Raw genomic sequence first — 12,845 nt, forward strand, 5'->3', positions numbered from 1 at the left:
TGTGACATATTTCTTATTTATGTTCTGTTTTAAAATGATATTTTCATAGAATTTTGGTTAAAAATGAGTGTTTTATTAATTAGTAGAGATAAATATTATTGACATATGCTCAACATTATAACTTTTTCTTGTTTTTAAAGAAATCACCCTTTTAAAAAATTACGAACTGAGATATACTAAATCATTAACACATTAATATTAGGGACTTGCAAAATCTGAAAACCAATAATGTCTTAGCCAAAAAATATTAGTAGCAAGAGACCAAATACTAAATTTTCCTAAAATAAAATGCTTTGCTTAGGCTCCAAAGCCTAAACTGGTTTAACAAAACAGCATAACAATGGTTTGTTTGGGTGGGCTTCACCTGTAATTTTAATTAAAATCAATCCAATATGTTACACAAAAATTAGTTTAACTATATTTTGAGTGTTAGAACGAATCAAACCGAACTGTATCGCCCCTACTTATACTGGAGAAATCACATGTCATCAAATATTAGTGGTCCTTTACTGAATGGAATAAATAAAAAAAACACACGTTGAAGTAACGCAGTGCTATCATTATATCATATTCATTGGATTGGTATCATATTGACAAGAATATATACTTGTTTACTTTATGATCCCTATATTTACGTACTTCATTTCTTTAAGTTTCACACACACGTTTGTTTGACCAGTGTTGAGGGCAAACTTAAGAGTCCCCACACAGCTGTTTGTGAGCCATCTCTATCTCTCTAATCTCTAGTTCTTGTCTTCTGTTTCTGCATTAATAGATATGCTTTAGTTTAATTTTTTTGGTCCAACAATATGTATGCATGCTTTATGTAGGAACATGGATTTCTTATTATTTGTGGCCTAATAAGCTCGTGACATGTATAAACTGTTTTGAGATTTACGTCCTGCTTAATTGGAAAGAATTATCTTTGTCTAGGGTTCTGAAGATTGATCCCAGCTGGGTAATATATATCTTTTATTATTTAAATCTGATCAGCATAACAATTGTTTGTAATTATGTATGATACGTTACGACAAAACTCTCTAACATGTTATGTTCTTTCAACCATGAACTAAGTGGTGCCTTCCATTTGGATCAATCTTACCTACTTGATAAGATGGGAGGTGGAAAGCACGAGAAACATGAGACAACTGAGAAAGCACTATTTTCATACCCTGCAAGTGGGTATGGATCATACCCTCCACAAGGGTACGGATCATACCCTCCACAAGTATATGGATCATACCCTCCACAAGGATATGGATATCCCCCGCAAGCACATCATGCATACCCTTCTTCTGGCGGGTATCCTCCTGCTGCCTATCCTTCTTATTGGGGATATCCACCAACTGGTTATCCAGGACCAGGTACAGCAGCATCTTATCATTCTGCGTGCGATCGAATCACAACCCGATCGTCCCTAATCTATTTTATAACTTTACCAGTTTTCTGGTTTATAATTATTCTGATTTATATACTTGGGTTCTACAAAATTATAGGGCAATAATATTCATGGATATATTAATCAAGACTAAATTCAAAATTTTATTGAACGATGACAATCTGATTTTTTTTTACCCTTCTTTTCAATGGAAGAGATAGAGAAGAGAACTATATAAAGGAAAATGCTAAGAAGACCATATTTTTGTAAGTTAGCATGACAATCAATTAGACACGAAATGATGAAATAGAAGAAACTATATAATTGTTATTGGTACTCCAATCACATTTTACACTTCTCAAATGTATGTTTTTCTTTCTAAATATCATTAAGTTTGGAATGCATAATAAGAATTTTAGAGTGTCGGCCTATAACAGTTCCCTTTTGAAAACATATTTTCTCATTCACATTGACATTTATCAAGTGATGTTCTTAATTTTCTTTCAACTACTGATCACCATATATGAAGAACCAATTAGAATGATACATCAAAGTAGAATATTATTTTTATCTTCTTAGTGACTGACGAAAGATTATTACTTACAGGGTATGGAGCTGCTGGCATTGAAATGGGAGGGATGTTAGCTGGAGGTGCTGTCACAGGTGTTCCTGCGTATGGCTGTGGCGCTTACCATGGCTATGGTGGTTCCCATGGCTATGGGGGTGCCGCCGGCTATGATCATGGCAAATTTCGGCATGGAAGTTTGGCAAACCATTTGAGGGCAAGTTCAACAAACGGTATTAAAACATATAATATGGTGGATCTAAGGCAAATATCATGGTCGCTTCATCAAGATCCAAATCCAGTCTAAAATAATCTACTTACGAGTTACGCCCTTCTAATAGTTACTTTATAAATAAACACGTGTTTGTATTTTGTACTGTATAAATACACAAAAAATAAATAGACGTATTTGTATTTTGTTTTTTTCTCTTTCCAAGAGCCCATGTATTAATGTTTGGGACTTTAATTCTGGTTTTTCCTATGAAAATTTGAGCAGTTCATCATTGACAGCCTCCCCCAGCCTATAAGCAACTCAACAGCTTTAACGAATAATAATTGTCCAAGTGCATCATTATCCCTAAATTGAATAATTAAGGCAATTCGTATTAAAATAAAAAAAATTAATAAAAATGACTTCAAAACTTTAAATTGTAATCAAAAATCATCTTATAACTTTATTTAATGATAAGAATAAAATAATAAAAAATAAAAAATAAATCTATAAAAAGCACGTGCAATGCTTTATTATTATTATTATTATTATTATTATTATTAATAAGGACCCAGCACTGGTTGATGATATATTGGGTAGAAACTAGAAATTAATTCATCAAGCCAACAAAATCTCTAGGTTTCCACAAACCTAGGTGTTGGTAGCTGAAGTGTAGGTCTGTTGGTCGGCGTGAGATTATGCCTATGTCTGGCGTGAGATCTGCAGGCAAAGAAGCAGCTTGAAATTAAGGAAATTGGATCCCATCCGGATCTTTTTGTGGGAATCTTAGGATCTCACATCTTAATCATTCATCGTATATCGTGTGGTCAGAAATCATTTAATTTTTTTCATTTAAAATTAAACACAAATAGTATCTGATGAAAACTAGCTGCACGATGTACTATGAATAACTAGAATATGGGGATCCTACAAAGTGGATTCGAAGAGAATCCTTTTCCCAAATTAAGCACCAGTATCTTTACTTTTCTTGGCTTTAACGTTCAACAAATTTGTAGTTTGATGAATATTTTTGTATTCGATTTTATTGATTTGATTTGAGTTATTTTTCAATTTTGCAGAGGAAGAAAGTGAGATTGTGGGTAGAGGAGAAGAGGAAGCCACCGATGTGCGGATAATGGAAGAGAATTAAGTAATTGGTGTAGAAGGCTAAGAAATTGAAGAGATCCAGAGAAAATTTAATGAGAATCGAAGATAATTAAAAGAATAAAAGGTGTTTGGAATGTGAGAAAATACCGAGAAATTGCAAGAATAGAGGGAGAAGAATGATCGTTAAACTTCCTAGAAAGATAACATATTCAGTTTAAGAAATAGTTAGTGCACACCAACTTGTATTCAGTTTAAAAAAATAGTGTATGTAGTCAGTTTTAGAAATAGTGTCCGTGTTCAGATTTAGAAATAGTGTAGTATCCGTGTTCAGTTGTAAAAATAGTGTAGTACTCGTGTTTAGTTTCAAGAATAATTAGTGTTTATTTTTCAAAAATAGTGTTCAGTTTCAGAAATAGTGTAATACAATTCAGTTTTAGAAATAGTGTAGTACTATTCAATTTCAAAAATAGTGTAGTGCCGTTTAGTTTTAGAAATAGTGTGTGTAATGGATATGCGCGTTCGTGTCAGTTTTTATTACTTTTTATGTTTTATTTTTTACCATATTAAACTTTTGTCATTTTCGTTAAAATTTATGTTTTTTTATTAAATAAAGTTATAAAATAATTTTTTGTTAAAATAAACTTAGTCCAATCCCTTTTCATTAAAACTTAATATTTTTTATTTTATAAAATAATAAAATATAATTTTACCTTTAATTTCTGGTAATAATAAAAGATTGATTGAAAATATTTGAAAATATTGGTGAAAGTTCATGGTTAGGTATTTATTAAAAATAAAAAATTAAAAAAACTTAATATTTTTTATATTTTTAGTATTTTAATTATTATTTGTGTTATTAATTTTTTATGAATTTTTTAATAGTGATTAGGCTTATCGGTTTCTGTTTGGGTGACCAACTGGATGGGACTGAATTGGGCTGAAGGAGTTTTATTTATTTATTTATTTATTTTTTGGGGGCAAAGCCATCTTAGCTCACGAAACCAATCCAAACGTTTTTTTATAAAAAGAAAAAAAATTCATTATTTTTTGTCGAAAAATATTGAATTGTTGTAGGCATAATTTACTGAACAATTATGGAGGCCAGAGAGAGAGGGGTGCGGCATAGATAGAGAGAAAGAAAGAGATGTGTAATTGAGGGTGTCTTCTATTCCACCCATTGTGCCTTTATTTATAGTAGTAGGATAGGTAAAAACCTTTCCCTTTAGGATTACAACTCCTAATAGGTAATCTACTCCTAATAGGAATGTAAGATACACTCCCATATCTACTAGGATTTACACAATCACATTCCTATTCTAAATATGACTGCAACACTCCCCTTTGAGTGTGTAAATACTTAACAAACCATCGCATCAGATTCTTCAACAGATAAGGTAGAATAGTTGATAAAGTCATCGGCACAACAGGTGATCACGAGTCTCAAATTTTCTTTGAAGTATGCATTTGTAAAAACCCACAAAAACCTTGCTATGGTAAAACCCAAGGAATGGGGAAAACCCACAGATTAAGGAGAAAAGTAAGAAAAATATGCATAATGTCTAAAACGCTTGTCAAACTGGACGAAGGTAGTGAACTCAACAGAGTATGATCATCCCAGGATAGGTGCCTCATTAAAACCTAGTTAGGTAGCAAAAACCTAGTGGGAAAAATGCTCCTAATCGCAGGGAAAAAAACTACATTAAGATCATGTGAGTATGCTTCAAGATACTCCCCCTAAGTTAGACATAACTTTTAAATAAGAGAACTACAAGCGATTCAACTCAAATAATTTCTTTGGACGAGCTTCTGAAATGTAGACTTGGGCAATGACTTGGGAACATATTGCATGACTTCAATCTCCTGATGCTTTGCTGAAGTAGATGTAGGTGCAATATGTCTTGGCGTTGACTTCGTTGATGTATCATGGCTTGGTCAGGTTGATACATGCGGCATAATCTTTATGGATTGTCGTTGGGACTCAACGATGGATGAAAACACAACAAGTACTTCGAAATTCTCAACAAGAACTCCTAACCATGTCTCACTTGTGGCGTAGTGAAGTGAGGTGAGTCTTGGAACGATTCAAAGATTTCGCAACTAAGTTCATATCGAGGACCTCCAAGATATTACGATATCCCTAACGGTAAAGGCATAACCATTTGGGGATTTTGCCTTGTGCGGGTTTGATAAGTAACCAGCGTCAGGATAACAAACAAGGCAAGCATCATTCCGAGGATCAGGGGGGTTGGATCCGCTGAGATGCGTTAGGATTTGCCCATGTAGTACCTTTAGGGTATGTCTTTAATACCAATTCAGTGGATGCGTGTAGGTGCGTTGCTGCATCTTTACTAATGGATCAACAGCGAATAAGATGTCTTGTCTAAATACAATGAGCTAAGTACAAAGAAGCGCAAAGTTGAACTTTAGATATGGAATTTCGGATTCCATAACCTCTTCAAGGTCTCATGTGTATATAACGTATGGACAATCAAAGGTATACTCAAAAGTAACACATTTGGGGTGTAGTTTGACTATAGACCAATATACCATCAGAACAATGCTTGAACTTCAAGTCAAAGCATAGACGAGTTTTCCCAAGATCCTTCATCTCAAATTCCATCTTCAGGTGCGAGGCAGTTTTCTCAAGCTATTCCGGAGTCTTAGTGAGATTTGTGTCAACAACATAAACTGTAACTCTAGCAATTTGGAATAAGACTTCATAGTTTAACAGCAAGGGCATAATTCATCCCTGACTGATCAAATAATCACGTGGACGGGTATACCACATCTATCGGATTTTTCAATCCATAAGTGAACACCTCAAAACGAGTTACGAGGGTGTTTCGTGGTTTTGGAACTATTTGAACCAGTCCATGTAATTCTTTGGGAACTTACATGTAAATCTCCGTATCTATATCCCTATGGAGAAAACACTAACCACATTTCATCATGCTGCTATCAATCACAGGACGTTTTGAGATAAATCTTGCACCATAAGGCGTGCATCATATCACACCATTTCATTCATCTCGTAACGCTTCCTTTCCTACTTGTAACACAACAGGTTTACCTTGGGCAGTGTAGGAACAGCAGGTCTAATACACACTTTGGTAAGGAATTTGACCTGGATTGTAACTTTAGTTGTCCAATTAGTTTTACGTTGTCACTTAATCAACATAACACTATTCAATATAGTCGCTTTTCATTTATGTCGGTAGCTACCATATAAGTGAAAACATCATCGATGATAATCTCATTTCAATTCCATTTTGCTTATCCAAACTAGTATACTGGACTAAGAACTTTAAGTATCGGGAGAAATCCAGATTAATCTTATGAGATGGAAATGATTTAAGACAGCGATCTAATTTAGATTCATTGTTGTGCCATGTCTCCCTCTTCCAGGGAAGTGAATCCTACGAACCAAATGATCTGTCATGGTCCAGGCTAAGACATATTGATTCGCTATCCACCGGTGTACCAGACCATCCAACAGGGGTGTCCAAATCGTCCAACAGGGGTGGCACATCCTCTAGGGATGTTAACTCGATGTCTGTTAAGTACGTCTATCCTTGCAGGCATGTTTGCAGCTGGTATATGATCTCGTCACTTTAGCTAGATCAGAGGAATGCATTTGGGGCAACATTCTGAAAGCTAGACTTGCTTATTATACTTGTCCGGTACGGGGATCGAGATGAGACATAGTGGGCAATGTCCACGCAAATTCGCGTTGTTCTCTAGGAACGTTGACGTTTTTATCTCCTCCTAACGGCGAGAAGACTGTCTCATTAAAGTGACAACCCGCAAATGAGCAGTAAAGAGATTGCGTGCAAGGGCTCTAAGAGAGTTAGTGTGAAGGAGAATCATGATCGACAAAAGATACACATCCTTCTTTGAAGATCCATGGTGGTACGTTGCGGCGGAGCAACTTGGCACATAGAATGCACACTCAAATGTGTAAATACAAAAATCGTCAGGGTCATACCCAGTAACCAACTATAGCATCATATAGGTTCGGTAACAATGGGCCTTAAGGCGGACCAACATAGCTGCGTACAAGAATGCATAGCCTTAGGCAAAAATTGAAAACTTGATACGTTTACCAAAATTCGGGCGATCATTTAAATTGCGCTTTATGATCGCTAGGCGAGGCTATTTGGGGTGAACATGGGAATTTGATGTTCAAATTTTAAACCTAAAACACATGCAATACTTTATCAAAAACCGTCGATATAAACTCTTTGGCATTATCCAGTCTCCCGGACCTTAAGGGATAAGTAAGGTGGTGAGCCTTTAATCGGCCATAAGGTTTAGCAGCAATGTGTGTGGATAAACATATGACCAGTTTGTCGATTCATCAACCAAAACCATAAGTATTTATATGGTTCGCATGTTGGTTGGATTAGTCCACATATATTCCCTTGAATCCACTGTGAAAAGAGAGTCGTGTCGTATCTTTGCGAGGAATGATATAGAAAATCAATTTCCCTAATGGGCATGCTTGGCAAAGTGTGCTTGTAGGCACAATATCCTTACTTCAGATAAGGAGATGTATTGTAACATCATTGTTCGACCTAAGTGTCCCAAAAGGTTGTGCCAAAGCAAATAAACTGCTCAATCACCAGGCTCCAGGCTGGCCACATGTGGTGTATTCCCAGTTGGGAGACAACCTATTGGCCCCAAATCAAAGCTTCAGGCTTATTTTTGGAGGTGATGCAAAGATATTTCACTCTATTTTCTTCAGTGGTTTCATTTATGATCATTGTCATCTCGAATATCCTTAAAAACTCAATGTCAGGGAGAATTTAAGGTCCCTTAAATAGTAATTCAGTACCATACAACGAGGAGCATGCCAAATGCTCATAATCAAGTTGGATAGACCTGAAGTCGTTGTTAGAGATGTGATTTAGGTGTAAAGTTAGTGTGCGTAGCATGCATTCATCCAGACAACTAACTTTCCCACATTCCAACCTAATCACGTGTTTAATTGAATTGGTCACATGTATTAAGAAACATGATTCAATTAACTCATATTCGAGGACAATATCAATAAGATTATCGATAAGTAAAACATACACCAAACTTGAATCCAAGAACATGGAAAAATGTTCACAAAGTAAATGGTTTACTAAGGGGATTCGGCCAATAAGGCCATCCATGTCAAAATTTGGCTTTTCCAACGATGTTTGGTGGAGCAAAAATTAGTCTCACATATTGACTACTAGAATGGTACTCTTTAACAACATTGGTAGGGGCACAAAAAAGTGCATAACCAATGATTTATTCCATCAAGATGGAAAACGATTCTACAGGGTTAAGGTTCAAGAATATTATCCCTTATTCTTGAAGTTTTAGGTCTTAGGTACCAAGGATTATGCTTCGGGCATGATGCCACACCTTGGTAGGCCCTGATTATACCATATGTTTTGTGGTAGTAATCAAATCAAATAATTTGGTAAACTTCTGCTTTCTACAGTGCTGCTTTAGCGGCGAGGTAGAAACATGGAAGGACGAGAAAAGTATGCTTTAGTCAAAATTTGATCGAATTTATAAACTTGAGAATTGTACTCATTCATGGACGTAATCATGGTTTGCTTTAGGCAATGTCTTTCATGATTAGACAATCTGTAGGATCGAGCCAAAGAGCCATGGAATTCTCGATCGGGAGGTATTTCCATTTGTAATGCTTTGAGCATAAGTCTTCGAATGAAGATCATGGCGAAGGCTTATTCAGCTCTTTCATGCCATTGTTGGCTTCAATGGTTTCTCAGCTTCTTGATAGTCAAGTGGAGATTCACGTCTTGTACCCCACATAAAGTGGTTTCTATTAGAAACGTCAAAATCAGGAAAATCGAACTTGTTATGGTACGACAATCCACTGAATGGAGGGAACAAGATTATGATTGGTACTATGGGAATGAATCATCCATAAGCATTAAAGTTAAAACATTTGAGTTCTAAGACATGGTTTTCATGAAAAAAACGTCGGGTTTTCATGGGTGTATTGTTTTATGAAAAATTCGGGTTTCAAAGGCACTAAATTTGAAACTACAGGTTCAATTTAGTTTTATAAACAATTAGTTCATAATGAGAGGTTCCTGTAAGAAACACAGAATGCAATATGCTGATTTAAGTATAGTGGTTTTGAGTTTCTTCGGGAACTCAAGTGTGAGAGCTTCGTTACTACGAAAGAATGTGACGGGTCAAAGTATAAAAATAAATTATTGAATCGTTAATGTCCAAAAGTGATCTTCGGATCAATAATTTTGGATTCATTATCAAATTATTGGACTGTAGGTCACTTTTAATAAATTCAATAAATCGGGCCATATGGGGTCGATTGTAGAAGCTAAATATTATTAAAATAATATTATTGGATTGAAAATATAGCCCCAAAATAATTTAGGCTTGGTGTCGTGGGTTAAGGGGGCACAGTTTTGGGTGCCTTAAGTATAAGGCAAGGCCAAAAAGTTCTCGAATGATGGTTGCAGACCACAGGTGGGGGAAAAAAAAATCCCTCAGCTGCAGTTGGGCTTCAAATCTAGGTCGAAGGGGGTGCACGGAGGTCCAACCTCAAATGGGTTGTGGGTTTGTCGTGGGGAGCCCAACAATGGCTTGTTGCATGAGCAGGTCGCTTGGACCAAGCCTAGCAATGTGTGCTGGCCGATGCGTGCAAAGGGGAAGGCCACAACCGACTGGGCTGGTGGATGAAGGCTGCGGGCCTTGGCTGCATGGAGCCCAAGCTGAAGCTTGGTGTAGTCCGAGATAGAGCAACAGGCCACGGGTCAAATTGCAGACAAGCTTAGGGCTTCAGGCCTATTACATTGACCTCAGGCTGAAGCCTGATGGTGGTGTGCACAGTGATGGTGCGGTGGGAGTGCCGCACCATGCCCAATTTCCCCCCCCCCCTTTTTTTTTTTTTTTATTCAAATCCCTTAGGGTTTAGGAAACCCTGAATATGCTTCTAATTCATTTTATATAATTTGACTCACAAATTTCACATAACAATTTAATTGTGCGATGCATGAAACAAATATATGAACATATACAATATATATATATATATATATATATATATATCGGAAGGTAAATATAAATGGGGGGGGGGGGTTCATGCATCATGGGGAATGTTTTCATGCTTCATGGTTGTTTCAAATATCTTACTGTATTTCAAGTATACCTGATTAGCAGAAAACAAAAAAAGCCTTTGAATTTGTAGAAGATCATTCTCGGAAAGCCAGAATTGTATCTCCAATGAGTTGTATCACGTTTAACATGGAAAAATGAAATTGAATCAATAGCATATAGATCAATTCAATAAAATAATAAATTAATCATAAAAAAAATGATTAAAACGTAATACTCCCCTGATTGAAGAATAAACTTTTTTAGCGCAGCGTCAAGAGCGTGTTGATAACGTGTTGTAGGCATAATTTACTGAAAAGAGAGGGGTGTGGCATAGATAGAGAGAAAGAAAGAGATGTGTAATTGAGGGTGTATTCTATTCCACCCATTGTGCCTTTATTTATAGTAGTAGGATCGGTAAAAACCTTTCCCTCTAGGATTACAAATCTTAATAGGTAATCTACTCCTAATAGGAATGTAAGATACATTCCCATATCTACTAGGATTTACAAAATCATATTTCTATTCTAAATATGACTACAACATGAATCAAATTAAACTCAAACAATGATATTTGTAAATCAACAGTGACTAAGCTAACCAGTTTAACCTCCCTTCAAAAGTTAAAACTTTTGCTTGACTTTTTTTCAAGGGGTGGGCTAAAATCTTGAGCTAGACTCGCTTCACATATTAACCAGAGATGGATATAGTTCGGTTCAGTATAGTTTTTAGTGACACCGAAATCGGAACTTTTTGTAGTGTGGTTCGGTGTTGTTTTGAAGCGAAAATAGAAATGAAACCACATTATTTAGTTTGGTTGGTTTGGTGTGGTTTTAAATGGTTTCAATTTGATTTCAAACCATTTACATACAAAATGAAAAAAATTCCCTTTGTCTGCATGTGTCTCAACAACATTAGTACTTTTAAGAAAATTTTCTTTTCAACCATGGCATTCCTAATTTACCGACACCGATGGCATTCCTCGTGCCCTTGAATACACACCCTAGCCAAATCAAATAGAAAAAGTCTGCAAGTATTAGAAAAGGCCTAACCAAATCAAATACGCGAAAGCAGCACTGAGCACGAGCAGGAAAGTGATGCAATGAGTCCATACTAAATGTATGGATTCTAACAAACAATCAATTAAAATAATATTTAATATGGATATTTAATTAAATGTTTTCTTAATATTTGTGGTGTGGTTCGATTTTCAAAAGCTAAAAGTAAAATCAAACTTTTTCTCTACACTCCGTTTAAGTTTCAAACCGAACCTATTTCAAAACCGTAAAATCAAACTGTTCGGTTCGATTTGGTTCGTGCTTCAATTTTGGTTTTCAATTCCAAGTGTCCACCCCTAATATTATCCCACACGTATTATGTGTATCATTGTTCCCCTGAAATAGTGGATCAATCATTTAGCACATGCCCCTTCACTCAATTTATTTGGACCGTCTGTGGAGGCTTAAAAATTGTCATAAAAATATCAAAGAGTTAAGTGTTAATTTTGTTTTAATTAGGGGATGTTTGATAAATATTTTGTTTTTACTTTTTACTTTTTTTAAATTGAAAATTTGAAATATGATAACTATTTTACTTTTTATTTTTATTTTTAAATGAAATCTGAGAACCAAAAACTAAAAACTAAATTTGGACACGGCAAAGCTCTGATTGTACTTGGATTCATGTCTCTTCCATTCAATTGGTTACAGTCTATTGAAAATGCTCTTCATCTTGATGCTACTTGTATTGGTTGGCCGCGTAGCTTTTTGCTATTGACACTTTGAAAAACTGTGCACTCCTGGTAAGTATTTTTTTTTTCCCATTTAAATATAAAAAATTTGGAGGGCTAATATCAATATTCATAATTAATTATCCACGTACTGATGAATGTGATTGGAGATGAAATTTTCCACCTCTCCCTATATTCTAGGAGCTCATTTGGGGAAGCTATTGGAGATGCTCTTTATCCATGTGTAAAAAAGAATGAGCAACAAATTTGTATTTTAATTATAATATTAATAAATACATCAAGCATTATAACGTTGGGATTGATAAGAACAGTGGTAGTACTACATCAAACCGAAAGATATATGCACCTTATGTGTGAATAAGCTTTACTCCAATAGGGATGGGCAATAAATCGGCTGAACCCCTCAAGAGTCGATTACACTCAGACAAGGATATCTGTAAATCAGCAGTAACCAAGCTTACCAGCTTTGACCACCCGTCAGAGGTTAGAACTTTTGCTTGACTTTTTGTTTTAGGGACGGGCTAAAATATCGAGCTAGAAACTTTCTTCACATAGTAATTATGTTGATTTGATCACACACGGTCTCCGTATGTGTCACTCTTCCCTTGAAAGAGCGGATCAGTTGCCCTTTCACTCAATTTGTTTGGATTGTCTTTGGAGGCTTAAAAATGTCCTAAAAGATTTCAAAGAGTTAAGTGTAAATTTTGTT

At 35.6% G+C, this 12,845-nt stretch overlaps 1 protein-coding gene across 2 annotated transcripts; it reads left to right on the forward strand.

Annotated features, from left to right (window-relative positions):
* The first annotated feature begins 571 nt into the window (after positions 1-571).
* Positions 572-2,366, forward strand: LOC125468130 (protein SRC2-like). Of its 2 annotated transcripts, XM_048586037.1 has the most exons (3): positions 572-717; positions 1,075-1,364; positions 1,985-2,366. In XM_048586037.1, the coding sequence occupies exons 2-3, from the start codon at positions 1,115-1,117 to the stop codon at positions 2,248-2,250; spliced, it is 516 nt and encodes a 171-aa protein (XP_048441994.1). In that variant the 5' UTR covers positions 572-717; positions 1,075-1,114; the 3' UTR covers positions 2,251-2,366. The 2 variants fall into 2 exon arrangements, with proteins under 2 accessions (XP_048441994.1, XP_048441993.1); XM_048586036.1 differs by having other exon boundaries at positions 667-1,364.
* Positions 2,367-12,845: the final 10,479 nt, after the last annotated feature.

Source organism: the organism of the source record quoted next, unplaced genomic scaffold, assembly GCF_019419815.1.
Source record: "Pyrus x bretschneideri cultivar Hongxiangsu unplaced genomic scaffold, Pyrus_bretschneideri_v1 Contig24, whole genome shotgun sequence".
Lineage (NCBI taxonomy): Eukaryota > Viridiplantae > Streptophyta > Magnoliopsida > Rosales > Rosaceae > Pyrus > Pyrus x bretschneideri.

Coding starts and splice junctions, on each gene's coding strand:
- LOC125468130 (XM_048586036.1), top strand. CDS start 1,046: ATGTTATGTTCTTTCAACCATGAACTAAGTGGTGCCTTCCATTTGGAT. Junction 1,365..1,984: donor AACTGGTTATCCAGGACCAG/GTACAGCAGCAT, acceptor TATTACTTACAG/GGTATGGAGCTGCTGGCATT.